Source organism: Nyctereutes procyonoides, unplaced genomic scaffold (assembly GCF_905146905.1).
Source record: "Nyctereutes procyonoides isolate TBG_1078 unplaced genomic scaffold, NYPRO_anot_genome, whole genome shotgun sequence".
In the NCBI taxonomy this organism is placed as follows: domain Eukaryota; kingdom Metazoa; phylum Chordata; class Mammalia; order Carnivora; family Canidae; genus Nyctereutes; species Nyctereutes procyonoides.
In genome coordinates, this window is record NW_026575133.1 from 50312690 (window position 1) to 50328108 (window position 15419).

The window sequence follows — 15419 nt, forward strand, 5'->3', positions numbered from 1 at the left end:
GCAGAAGGAGAGGGAGAAGCTGACTTGCCGCTGAGCAGAGAGCTCGATATAGGGCTCTATCCCAGGACCCTGAGATCATGACCTGAGCCGAAGGCAGATACTGAACCAACTAAGCCACCCAGGTGCCCCTTGCTATGTGAATTTTTAAAGAATACAGAAAATCATTTTTTGAGTTGCTCGACAATAAAATAGATTATTACTTGCTATACTTTTGAGGAGAGGGGAGAGGTAAAGACAGATATTTTGTTATGTAATTTTTCTTGCAGAGTGTCCAGAATGTAATTTGGATGTGGTCATCAACCATATCAAGAGAGTTTCTGTTAAGTTTGATCTCAGAGTTATATAATCTTGAAATCAACCTGGACTTCTGGGTCTAGGTTCAAAGTGAATAAAGCTGGACTTGAAAATCTTTAGTACCATGACATCTTCATTTTAAACTGAGAACTTGACATTTTATTTATTTATTTATTTTTAAAGATTTTATTTATTTATTCATGAGAGACAGAGAGAGAGAGAGAAAGAGGCAGAGACACAGGCAGAGGGAGAAGCAGGCTCCATGCAGGAGTCCGACATGGGACTTGATCCCGGGACCCCAGGATCACACCCTGGGCTGAAGGCAGGCGCTAAACTGCTGAGCCACCCAGGGATCCCCATTGACATTTTATTTTGAATCAAGTATTTGTAAAATGTTCACCTTATATCAATAGTTTATTTTTGCATTTTTATCTTTTTTATTTAAAAATCCTGATTTGTTTTTTAACAACTAGCAAATCAGAAAACAGTTTATGCAACTTCTAATACAGCACCCTAAAATTTTTTTTGAAACATTTGGGAATTATCTACTTTAATGTTTTCCCTATAATAAGTGAATAAATATTCTCATTTGATAATAGCCTGGAGAATATAGGACAGACTGTTTAAAAAGGACTGAGTAACTCAGTTGGTTAAGTATCTGCCTTTGGCTCAGGTCATGATCCCAGAGTCCTGGGATTGAGCCTTGCATTGGGATCCTTGCTTAGCGGGGAGCCTGCTTCTCTTTGCCTGCTGTTCCCCTTGCTTGTGTGCTTTCTCTCTCTTTCTCTGACAAGTAAATAAATAAAGTAAAAAAAAGGTATCATTAGAGGCATTGGTGACTTTTCCCCTTTGAAATAGAGAAAGTATGACAGATTCTTTTTTTTTTCTTAAAAGATTTTATTTATTTATTCATGAGAGACACAGAGAGAAAGAGAGAGGCAGAGACACAGGCAGAGAGAGATGCAGTCTCCATGCAGGGAGCCCGATGCAGGACTCAATCCTCGGAGTCCAGAATCACACCCTGGGCTGAAGGCAGGTGCTAAATGCTGAGCCACCCAGGGATCCCCAGATTCTCTTTTTCAAGTAATGGCCACAGCAGTATTTCTAGTCTCACTTACTCACAGAATTTTGCCACTCTCCATCAATAGGTGGAATCCATTTCCTATCCCCTTGAATTTGGGAAGACTTGTGACTGCTCCAACCAGTTGAGTGTGGTAGAAATGATATGATGTGACTTCTGAGACTAGAATATAAAAAGAATACAGGTTCCTTCTGCCTTTTTCTTTATCTTGAGATCCATGTTCTTAGAATTCAGTCATATGAGCAGGCCACTTGTAGATAATTTCATCGAAAACCTGAGCTAAGCCTCAGGCAATAGTCAGTGTTAACCATTGGATGAGTGAGTGGGTGAGCTTTCAGATGATTCCAGCTCCTGGCTGTCAAGTATCCACTGCAGCCCTGGACATCATGGAGGAGAAACAAGTCAGCCCCACTGTTTCCACTGTCTAAATTCATGGTCCACAGAATCTGTGAGAGATAACAATAACTATTATTGTTTTAAAGCCACTAAGTTTTGGGGTGCCTGAGTGGCTTAGTAGATAAGTGTCTAGCTCTTGATTTTGGCTCAGGGTTGTGAGATTGAGCCCCACATCAGCTCTGCGCTGAGCATGGAGCCTGCTCAAGATTCTGTCTCCCACTCTGCCCTTCCCCCATCTCTAAAAAGTGAAAAGGAAGAAGAAAGCCATTAAGTTTTGGGTAATTTGTTATACAACAGTAAATAACTATATGCAAGTTTTAAACATCTGTTGTAGGGAAATAATCAGATTTGGACAAGGACATATATATAAGAATTTTCACTACCATATAATTTATAACTATATAAATTTTTTTGAAATAGCATAACCATCAGTAAGAAAATAGTTAAATATATAATATATCCCTAGGGCACCTGGGTGGCTCAGTGATTGAACATCTGCCTTTGGCTCAGGTCATGATCTTGGGGTCCTGGGATTGAGTCCCACACTGGGTTCCCCACAAGTGATTTCAAACATACTACAAACCTGTAAGTAGTCAAAATGGTATGGTACTGGCATAGAAATAGACACACAGACCAGTGGAACAGAATCAGGAGCCCAGAAATAAACCCTTGCATGTACAGTCAACTAATAATTTGATAAGGGCTCCAAGAAATACAATGGGGGAAAGATAGCCTCTTCATTAAATGGTATTGGGAAAACTGGATAACCACATGCAGAAGAATGAAACTAGATTCCTATCTTTTACCACTCACAAAATTAACTCATAATGGATTAAAATGGATTAAGTTTCGGGCAGCCCGGGTTGCTCAGTGGTTTAGTGCCGCCTTCGGCCCAGGGCGCAATCCTAGAGACCCCGGATCGAGTCCCACGTCGGGCTCCCCGCATGGAACCTGCTTCTCCCTCTGCCTGTGTCTCTGTCTCTCTCTCTCTCCCTGTGTCTCATGAATAAATAAATAAAATCTTTGAAAAAAAATAATTCATTTAAACTTAATCCATTTTATTTTTTTTATTTTTAAAGATTTTATTTGTTCATGAGAGAGACAGAGAGAAGAGAGAGAGAGGCAGAGAGAGAAGCAGGCTCCATGCAGGGAGCCCAATGTGGGACTTGATCCCACAACTCCGGGATCACGCCCTGAGCCGAAGGCAGATGCTCAACCACTGAGCCACCCAGGCATCCCTGTCTAAATGAATTAAATTTGAGACCTGAAGCCATAAAATTTCTAGAAGGAAACACAAGGAAAAGCTCCTTGACCTAGGTTATGGCAATGATTTTTTGGACTTGACACCAGAAGCATAGGATCAAAAAGCAAACAAAATAAGTGGAACTATATCAAACTAAAATGCTTTTGCATAACAAAAGCAACCAACAAAAAGAAAACCTATACGTAATGGGAGAGAATATTTATAAATCATGTATCTGATAGGTAACAAACTTGTACAACTTTTTTTTTTTAAGATTTTATTTATTCTTGAGAGACACAAAGAGAAAAAGAGAGAGGCAGAGACACAGGCAGAGGGAGAAGCAGGCTCCTTGCAGGGAGCCTGATGTGGGACTCGATCCTGGGTCCCCAGGATCAGGCCCAGGGCTGAAGGCAGGCTCCAAACCGCTGAGCCACCGGGGCTGCCACTTGTACAACTTAATGGCAAAAACAAGTGAATAGTCTGATTAACAAAATCGGAAAGGAGCTAAATAGATTTTTTTTCCAAAGAAGACATGCAGAAGATCAGCAGGTACATGAAAAGCTGCTTGGCATCACTAATGATCAGGGAAATGCAAATTAAAGCCACAGTTAAGACATCATCTCACATCTGTTAGAATGGGTGCATTGTGCTTCCAGCACAAATGAGGACTGGCTGGAGATTCTCCAAATTTAAAGTATATTTTAAAGGTAGAATGAACCAGGGGCACTTAGCTGGCTCAGTCAGTAGAGGTCAGATAGAGCAGTGACTTTTTTTTTTTTTTTAAGATTTTATTTATTTATTCATGACAGAGAGAGAGACAGGCAGAGGGAGAAGCAGGCTCCCCGCAGGGAGCCTGAGCGGGACACGATCCCAGGTCTCCAGGATCATGCCCTGGGCTTCAGGCAGCACTAAACCGCTGAGCCACCGGGCTGCCCCTTTTTAAAAAAGATTTTATTCATTTATTTGAGAAACAGGGAGAGAGAACAAGCCGGGGTGGGGGGGGGAGGGGGTTGGTAGAGGAAGAGGGAGAAGCAGACTCCCCATTGAGCAGGGAGCTTGATGTGGGGCTCAGTCCCAGGACCCTGAAGATTATGACCTGAGCCAAAGACAGTTGCTTAACCAACTGAGCCACTCAGGCGCCCCTCTAAGTGGCCTTTTTTTAGTACTGATCTTCTTTGAATAACAAGGACCTCCTCTACTCTTCAAAAAAAAAAAAAGTACTGTAGTTTTATAATCCTCAAATTATTGCATTTCTGGATAAAGTCATCTTTTGGCTCATAGTCATTTTTTTTTTAACTCCGTGCTTGTATTTTGAGACCCTTCAATCCCTCTATTAACTCTCCTTTCTCATTGGTATAGATTGTAGTTTATCCAATAATAGACCTATATTAAAGATGAAGGGACAACTTCCCCTCAATTTATGATATGATATAATCAATAAAGCAGTAAATTGAGAGCTGACACTAATGACATTTTGATTCTTTCATTTAAAAATGCCTAGTTTAATTTTTTGAACAAATGAAATGTCTGGAATTACTATTAGCCTTGAAAATCACTTAAGTACATTTTCTTTGAAATTTGAAAAATTGTGTCAAGACATTTTGGAAGTATGACCATAAATGGAGTGTTTAAAGAGGTAACATACAGCCTCAGAAAGAAGGGAAACTTCAGTGCTTGGTGTTGAGTAGTTTGTTTATAATTTGAAAAGATTCAAGAACTAAAACTCTGTGTTACAGTTTATATACTTCATAGTTTAAGGCAGGGATAAGCTAAAAGTTGAGGTTGTTCATCTGCTTGTATAGTCATAGTGTTTTGTTGAATTTTTTGTTAGTGAAATCCTGTGTGTCATTAAAAACAGTTGGAAATGAACTTATCAGACTTGGGTTCTAAGAAAAGATTATCATTCAGCACTGTGAAGTGAATAGTGAAGTCAGCTGAAAATCCTCCTATGTATACATTAGACATAATAAAATCTCCAAACTCTGGCTTAAAGATGGATACAGGGCAGCCCCTGGGTGGCTCAGGGGTTTAGTGCCGTCTTCAGCCCGGGGGCGTGATCCTGGAGACCCAGGATCCAGTCCCATGTCGGGCTCCCAGCATGGAGCCTGCTTCTCCCTCTGCCTGTGTCTCTGCCTTTCTCTTTCTCTCTGTGTATTCTCATGAATAAATAAATAAAATCTTTAAAAAAATGTAAAAAAAAGATGGATACATACATAATATTCAAGTTTTGACTTTAGTCCTATTCTTGTTCCCCTAAATCCTTGTTTATCCAAACCAGTGTTAACACAAAGTGTGGTCCATGGATCAGTGTCAGTTTACAACCTGTTATTAACTTCAAGAAGTATAGAAATTGAGCATTAAAAAACTTAAATAGTAATTTGACATTGGCACAACATCTAAGCATGTGGTCGTTTTTCCAGTAATTTATTTTTATTGCATTTTACAAAGTACAGGTTTTGACAAGTTGGAGATGAAGTGAGGCACTTCCCACAGATAGTTTGAGAAACACTACTAGAGATCCTCTCTTCTTCTTTTTTTTTTTTTTTAAGATTTTATTTATTTATTCATGACACAGAAAGAGAGAGAGAGGCAGAGACACTGGCAGAGGGAGATCCCCTGGGACACTTGTTAATGATGCAAATGCCTGTGCAGGATCCCTCCAAATTTTAATTCTACCAGTCTGAGACCCAAGAATTTACATTCTAAACAAACATTCCAGCTGATTCTGGTGAATATTGTTTTTGGGTAGGTGATTTAAATCAGGATACTTGAGAGTAAAAGAGGACACTATTGAATCACATTAGGGCAAGATAAATAATCTGAGAATATCTTAATACACATACTCAGACACATGGTCACTGTACCTGGGGCGTGTTTTTTGAAAATAGAGGTTTAAAGTTTAATCAGAAAATTCCCGCTATTTCTTTTCATGACCAAACTTAGCTAGATTTCCTTTAGTCTTCTCAGGATGATGGCTGTTCCCACTCTTCTACGAATCAACCTTAATAATAATGTGTATATAACTATCTAATAAAGGAAGATGGCATTCAGGGCTTTTAAACATAGCTAATAACATGAAGGGAGATAGGACCCACTCCTTTAAAGTGGAAGATTCTTTTCTTCTGATTTGAAGGAAATTGATTTTATTTGCCCTTAGCTAAAAACTTAGGACTCTTCTGGAACTTTCTGTTATGCATGTTGTCTCAAGCCAGTCTTAATGCCTCTTAGTGTTCCTGGGTCAGCTGTGTCCCATTTCTCTTAGCTGGGCATAATCCCCTTGATCCATTTCAACCTTGCTTTCATTTTCATTTAACTAAGTGACTTGTTTACTTGTTTTAAGTAAATTGCAACTGAAGAATTTGAGAGAAAGAAAAAATACCTTTCTAAATTTCTTTAAGAGTTCTTTAGGTTGTTGTCACCTTTCCTTACGTAAATTATATGATAGATAGAAAAAAATGGTTTTTCTATTTTGTAAATTATTATTTGATTGCAACTGAATATTGGGGCGGGTGGGTGCCTGGGTGGCTCAATCAGTTGGGCATCTGCCTTCAGTTCAGGTCACGATTGTGGAGTCCTGGGATAGAGCCCTGCATCAGGCTCCTTGCTCAGTGAGAAGTCTGCTTCTCCCTGTGCCCCTCACCACACCTGTGCTCTCTCTCTCTCAAATAAATAAATAAAATCTTTAAAAAACAACTGAATTTTAGTATTATTATTTTTATTAGTAGTAATAATCCTGCTGCTAGAAGTCAAATAATATCTGTGGATCTCTTGTCTCTGAGACTACCTCTATTAAAATACCACTTTTGTCAATTCCAACATATTTGGTTTTATATTGTTGCATTTTGTTTTTAGTTTGTTGACCAATTTCTTTTATTTACAAAGTGTAAATTAAAAACAAGCAGACTTTCTTTCGGGTTCATTTAAAAATGGGGAAGGGCAGGTTGGCTAGCCAGAATTGAGAGTAAAACTTTGAAAACCAAAAAGAGGTAAATTAAGTATGAAAAGGGGAGTGATTAAATACATTTCTTTATTTGTCTGGAAAAGGATTTCAGAGGACTGGAGGTTCTCTGAAGTTACGTACAAGAAATTAAGTGTAGCTCTTGATTGAACCTCATATAAATTTCCCCAAAGAAAGTTACTCTAAGACTTATACTCTTGTGGTACCTGGGTGGCTCAGTCGGTTAAGCATCTGCCTTGGGTTCAGGTCATGATCTCAGGGTCCTGGGATCAAGCCCTCAGAGTTCCCTGCTCAGCTGGGAGTCTGCTGCTCCTTCTTCCTCTGCCCCTTCCCCTGTTCATGTTCTTTCTCTCTCTCTCTCTCTCTCTCTCTCTCTCTCAAATAATTGAATAAAATCTTAAAAAAAAAAAAACCTTATACCCTTAGTCTTGGTAATTTTTCCACTTTTAAAAAAATAAGTATTTCAAATGTATTACAACAATAGAGGAACTTTCAAGTGAATATCACTCAGCTTCAGTTAGTAACTCAAAACCAGTCTTTTTTTTCCTCTGTGCCACTGCTTATTCCCTGTCTCTCCATTATTTTGAAGCAAATCCCAAGTAGCATATAATTTCATCTGCAAATATTTCAATAAGAATCTCTAAACTGGGCAGCCCGGGTGGCTCAGCGGTTTAGTGCCACCTTCAGCCCAGGGTGTGATCTTGAAGACCCGGGATCGAGTCCCACGTCAGGCTCCCTGCATGGAGCCTGGTTCTCCCTCTGCCTGTGTCTCTGACTCTGTCTTTCATGAATGAATGAATGAATAAATAATAAAATAAATCTTTAAAAAAAAAGAATCTCTAAACTATAAAGGACTCTTTTTTTTTTTTAAAGGGGAAATATTTTTTTTTAAACAGTTCTTTTTTTTTAATTTTTTTTTTTTTATTTATTTATGATAGTCACACACACAGAGAGAGAGAGAGGCAGAGACACAGGCAGAGGGAGAAGCAGGCTCCATGCACCGGGAGCCCGACGTGGGATTCGATCCCGGGTCTCCAGGATCGCGCTCTGGGCCAAAGGCGGGCGCCAAACCGCTGCGCCACCCAGGGATCCCTAAAGGACTCTTTGTTGTTATTGTTAAACACAACCATATTACAATACACTTCAGTAAAACTTTAAGTAAATTTGTTTAGGACTTTCACTCTGTTGTAGAGACTCACCAGATGAATAAATTTTAAAAATCTTCATTATCTTATTTTTGTTTTATTTTATTTTATTTTTTAAAGATTTTACTTATTTATTCATGAGAGAGACACACACAGAGAGAGAGAGAGAGAGAGAGAGAGGGAGAGAGAGGCAGAGACACAGGCAGAGAGAGAAGCAGCCTCCATGCAGGGAGCCCGATGCAGGACTCGATCTCCGGACTCCAGGACTACACCCTGGGTGGAGGGCAGGTGCTAGACTGCTGAGCCATCCAGGGATCCACCTGTTTTATTTTAGAAGTAGATTATTTTACTAAATAATGTATTGATATTCTACCTGAATAACACAAATTAATTTATCCTGCAAATTGGAATACTTTTGAGAGTGAAAGCTGGCACTATGAACAATTACGATAGGAGAGCAGTGGAAATCTATGACTGCCTGCATAAACTGGGATGTATATGGTCCCCTATTTCAAGGTAATATTTGCTGGTTAGATAACTACTATAATTTTTTCAGTAAGCTCTGAATAGCCCAAAAAAGTCAAGTTGTAGCTAAGAGCATGGTGAAACTTACCATTTTCAAGTCTCAAATTTTTATAGTGTCTATAGATTTCAACTTGGTTCTCTCTCTTTTTTTTTTTTTTTTTTTTTACACAGAGCACAAGAGTGAGACTACACACATGCATGTGCAAACTATGGGGTAGGAGAGGGAGAAGGGAATAGAATCCCAAGCAGGCTCCACACTCATCTTAGAGCCCAACATGTGGGCTCCATATCACAGCCCTGAAATCAGGACCTGAGCTGAAATCAACAGTTGGACACATAACCAACTGAGCTACCAGGTGCCTCTCCCCCCTTTTAAAGTGTATTTGTTTAAATAATCTCCCAGTCCCAAGATCAAGAGTCATTCACTCCTCTGGTTGAGCCAGCCAGGAGTCCCTCATCTTGGTACTTAACACATGCATAAAGCTAGAAGTGGAACTACCAGCCATAAATCACAAATTAAAATGAGCCCTTCTTTTAAATGTGTAATTTATAGCCTTGTGAATGTTAGATCATAGATAATCTAAAGTAGACTACCTTATGAAGTAAGTAAATGAGATTTATTTATGTATGTATGTATGTATGTATGTAGTATTCATGAGAGACACAGAGAGAGGCAGAGACATAGGCAAGGGGAGAAGCAGGCTCCATGCAGGGAGCCTGATGTGGCACTCGATCCTAGGACTCCACGATCATACCCTGACATGAAGGGAGACGCTCAACCCCTGAGCCACCCAGGCATCCCGATGGCCAATTTTAAAGTCAAAAAATTTTTTTCTGTTAAAGTTGCTAGTTCACCATGATATTACATGAACTTTATATCAGACATAAACTGAAGTTATCTTTTAGCATTTCTAGATTAGAAAACACAGCTAGACCTTCCTTATCTGGTATTCTCAAGTTTATGCTGTGTCACTGTAAGAAGTAATTCTGAGGAACAGCTCCATTCAGTTAGTGATATGCTTGCTATCAGTAATATTTTAAGCAACTGCTTTTTCATAATAAAGTATACAACTATGATTCATTACCCTGATCAGGAGCTGAAGTCAGACTTTTAAAACAGTTCCATTATGTCACTTCATTGGAAAAATAAATGCCCGTTAGTGTTGATTTCTTTTCTTTTTTTTTAGATTTTATTTATTTATTCATGAAAGATACAGAGAGAGAGAGAGAGAGAGAGAGAGAGAGAGAGGCAGGCTCCAGGCAGGAGCCTGGTGTGGGGGATTCGATCCTGGAACTCCAGGATCACGCCCTGAGCTGAACGCAGACACTTAACTGTTAAGCCACCCAGGCGTCCCACACATACATCTTTTAAACACTTTAACTGTGGCTTTTTTAAAAATCAGAATCTATCATCTGTAACATACAGTATCTTAGATTTCTTTCCCCATAAAATTCTAGTGCTGTGGTTGTGAAATCATGGTGATGTATTAGATATAATTTGTTATGTAAAAGAAATGGGTTCACAGTTCTCTCTATGTTTAAGTATTTTAAATTACTTTTCCTCTCTTTCTAGCTGTTCCCTTTCCTCCAACCCAACGGCTTACTTTGAAAGAAGTATTTGAGAATGGGAAGCCTAAAATTGATGTTTTGAAAAACCATTTGGTGAAGGAAGGGCGACTGGAAGAGGAAGTAGCATTAAAGATAATCAATGATGGGGCTGCCATCCTGAGACAAGAGAAGACCATGATAGAAGTAGAGGCTCCAATCACGGGTAAGAGAAGTGTTTGCACAGCGGCAAATTTGAGAAATGATTACAAATAACCAACTAAGATGTATGATAATCTTTCTAGGAATTATGAAATAGTCTTAGGGATTGTTCAGTATGTTTGTTCATCGAAGAAATACAATTAAAATACCTAATATTTCCAGTACTGGTAGATTGACTACAATTATAGAACAATCCAGTCAAAAGCTAAAGTGATTTAAGTTAAAAGTTAAACTGTGATCTTATTGGTGTACTGCCCTTCTCTTATAAGATACAATTTTTCACCTCACCTTGTGTCCTTTTTCCTAGTGTGTGGTGACATTCATGGACAATTCTTTGACCTGATGAAGTTGTTTGAAGTTGGGGGATCACCTAGTAACACGCGCTACCTCTTTCTGGGTGACTATGTGGACAGAGGCTATTTCAGTATAGAGGTAAAAATTAAACTGGATACCTTGGAACAATTATATTGTCTCTTTTTTAGAAATTTGCTTTCCGGGGCAGCCCCGGTGGTGCAGCGATTTAGTGCCGCCTGCAGCCCACAGCGTGATCCTGGAGACCCAGGATCGAGTCCCATGTCGGGCTCCCTGAATGGAGCCTGCTTCTCCCTCTGCCTGTGTCTCTGCCTCTCTCTCTCTCTCTCTCTCTCTCTCTCTCTCGCTCTGTATCTCTCATGAGTAAATAAAATAAAATCTTAAAAAAAAAAAAAGAAAGAAAGAAATTTGCTCTCCATTCTTCAGCAGAAGAAATTTAAATGAGAACACTGGCAGAATTTATAAACTTTGTTACTTTGGGTATTAAAGTGTTGGAAAAATGTTTTCATTTATATAAGAAAGGTCTATTCCTTCTTGTAGCTTCTGTATGTAGTAGACATATAGAAAGCTATATTAACTCAGCTTTGCAAATAAATTGTTTACCAAACTTTTCTCTTGAAAATAGTGTATAGGCTGTATATAAATGACATAAATTACTATTCCTCCTAAACAGGGCTTGAATTAGCAGACCTTATTTATAAAACCATAAGCTGCTGGGCTGCAATTTACTCTTAAATTAGCTTCCAATGCTAAAATAAGCAGTCATTTAGCATGTTGTAGGAATAATTTTTGATATTCTTGCACATAGTAAGCAATAAATATTCACTGAAGGAAAAAATAAAGTTAATGAAGTTAATGTAAACCCACAATTTACTTAAATATATTTCAAAAATTGAATGATAAGAAAAAATGATTAGAATTAAAGTAGGAGGGCCTGGGTGGCTCAGTTGCTTAAGCATCCGACTCTTGGTTTCGGCTCAGATCATGATGTCAGAGTTTGGCTCCACATTGGGCATGGAGACTGCTTGGGGTTCTCTCTCTCCCTCTTCTTCTGCTCCTCTCCCTGATCATTCTCTTTCTCTCAAAAAAATAAATAAAATCTTTAAAAAAGAAAGTATTAAAGTATAAACTGTTATGTATAAAAGATAAAACTGTTTTAGACCCTAATGACTTGAGTAAAGTAGAACCAAAGCACATTCATATTTAATGTCCATTGATGCAGCTATATATACGTGCTTGGCAAATAAAAGAGAAGTAACTTGAAATAGTGCAGGTAATTGAATTTATAATGTGTCCAGAATAAACATGAGATGAGAAATTGAGTCTGCTTGCTGTTCTTGTAGTCTTTAGTTGTGCTTCTCCTTCATAGTGTTATATAGTCTCACTGTACTTAGTGTATTTATGGCAGTTATTTTTTTTAATATTTTATTTTATTATTTTAATTTAATTTAATTTAATTTAATTTTATTTTATTTTAATGTATGATAGGCACACAGTGAGAGAGAGAGAGAGGCAGAGACACAGGCAGAGGGAGAAGCAGGCTCCATGCACCAGGAACCCGACGTGGGATTCGATCCCAGGTCTCTAGGATCGCACCCTGGGCCAAAGGCAGGCGCTAAACCGCTACGCCACCCAGGGATCCCTATTTATGGCAGTTAAAAGTTTATTGTTTTTGCAGCATCACTCCTAGATCCAAGTCAACTCTTCTACCTAGTGCTCAACCAAAAAAAGCAGCAGTCATTCTAAAGATGCTAGAAAGATACACAAGAGAAATAGCTTGTCCTTTTTAGTTAGATCTAAGTGTTCTAAACTAATGAATCAGAAAAGTTTGGTGTTACCTGCCAGTGACTCAAATTAATTTAGTGTCATCTGTGAGGACAAAAGTTAGTGATAGAGGGATGTCTGGGTGGCTCAGTGGGTGAGCCTCTGCCTTTGGCTCAGGTCATGATCCTGGGGTCCTGGGATGGAGTCCCATATCGGGCTCTCCATAGGAAGCCTGCTTCTCCCTCTGGCTGTGTCTCTGCCTCTCTCTCTGTGTCTGTCATGTATAAATAAATAAAATCTTAAAAAAAAAAAAAGGTAGTGGTAGAAGCTAAGAAAATAATTATGTTTCCCTGCTGCTCAGTAAATTCCCGAGGTCTCTAAGTAGGGACCTGGGATGGGTGGAGATGATACTTGCAGACTGTACCATTGAAATGTTTCTCTATTCTAAGTAATCTCACTGTCCATTAATAGATAAGTGGATAAAGATGTGTTCTATAGGGATCCCTGGGTGGCGCAGCGGTTTAGCACCTGCCTTTGGCCCAGGGCGCGATCCTGGAGACCCGGGATCGAATCCCACATCGGGCTCCTGGTGCATGGAGCCTGCTTCTCCCTCTGCCTGTCTCTCTCTCTCTCTGTGACTATCATAAAAAAAAAAAAATGTGTTCTATATACATATATACCGGATATAATAGAATATTACTCAGACATAAAAGAGAATGAAAAGTGGCTATTTGCAACAACATGGATGGACCTAGAGGATATTATGCTAAGTGAAATAAGACAGAGAAAGACAAATACTATATGATTTCATTTATGTGGAATGTAAAAAACAAAACTAATGAACAAACAAAACAGAAGCTAATTTATAAACACAGAACAAACTGTTGGTTCACGGGGGGTGGGTGCAGAATGTACGGATTTGGGAAAATAGATAGAGGGGATTAAGAGGTACAGACTTCCAGTCATAAAATAAATAAGTCACAGGGATGAAATGTACATCACCAAAAATATAGTCAGTAATACTGTAATAACTTTGTAGGGTTGGGACGCCTGGGTGGCTCAGCAGTTGAGCATCTGCCTTTGGTTCAGGGCCTGATCCCGGATTCTTAGGATTGAGTCCCACATCAGGCTCCTTGCATGGAGACTGCCTCTTCTTCAGCCTGTGTCTCTGCCTCTCTTTCTGTGTCTCTCATAAATAAATAAATAAAATCTTAAAAAAAATAACTTTCTAGGGTTATAGGTGATAACTACACTTATAAGCACTGCATATTGTATAGGATTATTAAATCACTATGTTGTACACTAGAAACTAATATAATATTGTATATCAACTGTGGTTCAATAAATAAGGTAAAAAGGGAAGCAAACATAGCCTAAAAAAGAAAAGATTCCTACTTTTTATTCATATCACGTTTCAATAGACAGTCAAAAGTATGGATTTTGAAATACATATTGAATATGTACTTATTTATTTGTTAGCATGAAGAGGTTTTAGAAGCTGATGAGAAAAAAAAGAAAAAGAAAAAAAAAAGAGAAAAAAAAAAGAAGCTGATGAGAATACAAAACTTACTGAATTTTTAGCTCTATTTAATGAAACTTTTTAAAAAAGATTATTTATTTATTTATTTATTTATTTATTTACTTATTTATTTATTCATGAGAGACACACACACAGAGAGGCAGAGACACACACAGAGAGAGAGGCAGAGTCACAGGCAGAGGGAAAAGCAGGCTTCTCGCAGAGAGCCTGATGTGGGACTCGAACCCAGGTCTCCGGGATCATGCCCTGGACTGAAGGCAGCGCTAAACAGCTGAGCCACTCGGCTGCCCCAATGAAACAACTTCTTAAAAAGATAATATTGTACCAAATCATCTTCAGATTATCAACTCACACATTTATAAATAGTTTCAATGCATCAGTATGTTCAGTAAAGCATACATCAAAAAAATCCATAATGATTTTTTTTTCATAATGATTTTTATATACATATACTATATTCAGAATATTTTCCGTTATATATTTTTTTCCTCATTCACCAACAAATGTTTCCTGATTGCCAACTTTATGGCAGGCTCTTAAGATAAATTAATGGGGCAGCCCCAGTGGCCCAGGGGTTTAGTGCCACCTTCGACCTGGGGCCTGATCCTGGAGACCTGGGATCAAGTCCCACGTCGGGCTCCCTGCATGGGGCCTGGTCCTCCCCCTGCCTGTGTCTCTGCCTCTCTCTCTCTCTCTCTCTCTGTCATGAATAAAAAAAATAAAAAAAAAATTAATGAATAAAATTCATGATTTCTATTTTTTTGTTTTCTTTTTAAGATTCATGCTTTCAGGACACCTGGATGGCTCTGTCAGTTAAGCATCCAACTCTTGATTTCTGTTCAGGTCATGCTCTCAGGGTCATGAGATTGAGCCCCTCGTGGCTGCATGCTTAGCTGGGAATCTACTTGGAATTCTTTCTCTCCCTCTGCCCCTCCATGCCCTCTATTCCCCATGTTCACACACTCTCGAAAATAATAAATAAACCTTTTTTAAAAATATTTATTTATTTATGATAGTCACACACAGAGAGAGAGAGAGGCAGATACATAGGCAGAGGGAGAAGCAGGCTCCATGCACTGGGAGCCCGACGTGGGATTCGATCCCGGGTCTCCAGGATCGCGCCCTGGGCCAAAGGCAGGCGCCAAACCACTGCGCCACCCAGGGATTCCAATAAATAAATCTTAAAAAAAAAAGATTCATGCTTTCTAAAGGAGCTGACAGTCTATTAGAAAAGATGCACTTATAAACAGATCTTTCAGTAATTGTACAAAAATGCTGATTTAATTTTTTGCAGTATTCTTCATATTAGGAACTGGCATATTGCCTGACAGTAGATACTGAATCCATATTTGGATTCATCCAAATCCATATTTGATGATAAATCAGTTTGATTT

General features: G+C 38.8%; 1 protein-coding gene across 4 annotated transcripts in view; it reads left to right on the forward strand.

The window, feature by feature from the left end:
* Positions 1–15419, forward strand: part of PPP3CC (protein phosphatase 3 catalytic subunit gamma) — a 109565-nt gene that overhangs the window by 34325 nt on the left and 59821 nt on the right. For all 4 annotated transcript variants that reach the window (XM_055346397.1, XM_055346399.1, XM_055346398.1 and 1 more), the window contains exons 2-3: positions 10216–10413; positions 10717–10841. In XM_055346397.1, the coding sequence (XP_055202372.1) occupies positions 10216–10413; positions 10717–10841 (323 nt within the window). The remainder of the gene's footprint in view (positions 1–10215; positions 10414–10716; positions 10842–15419) is intronic.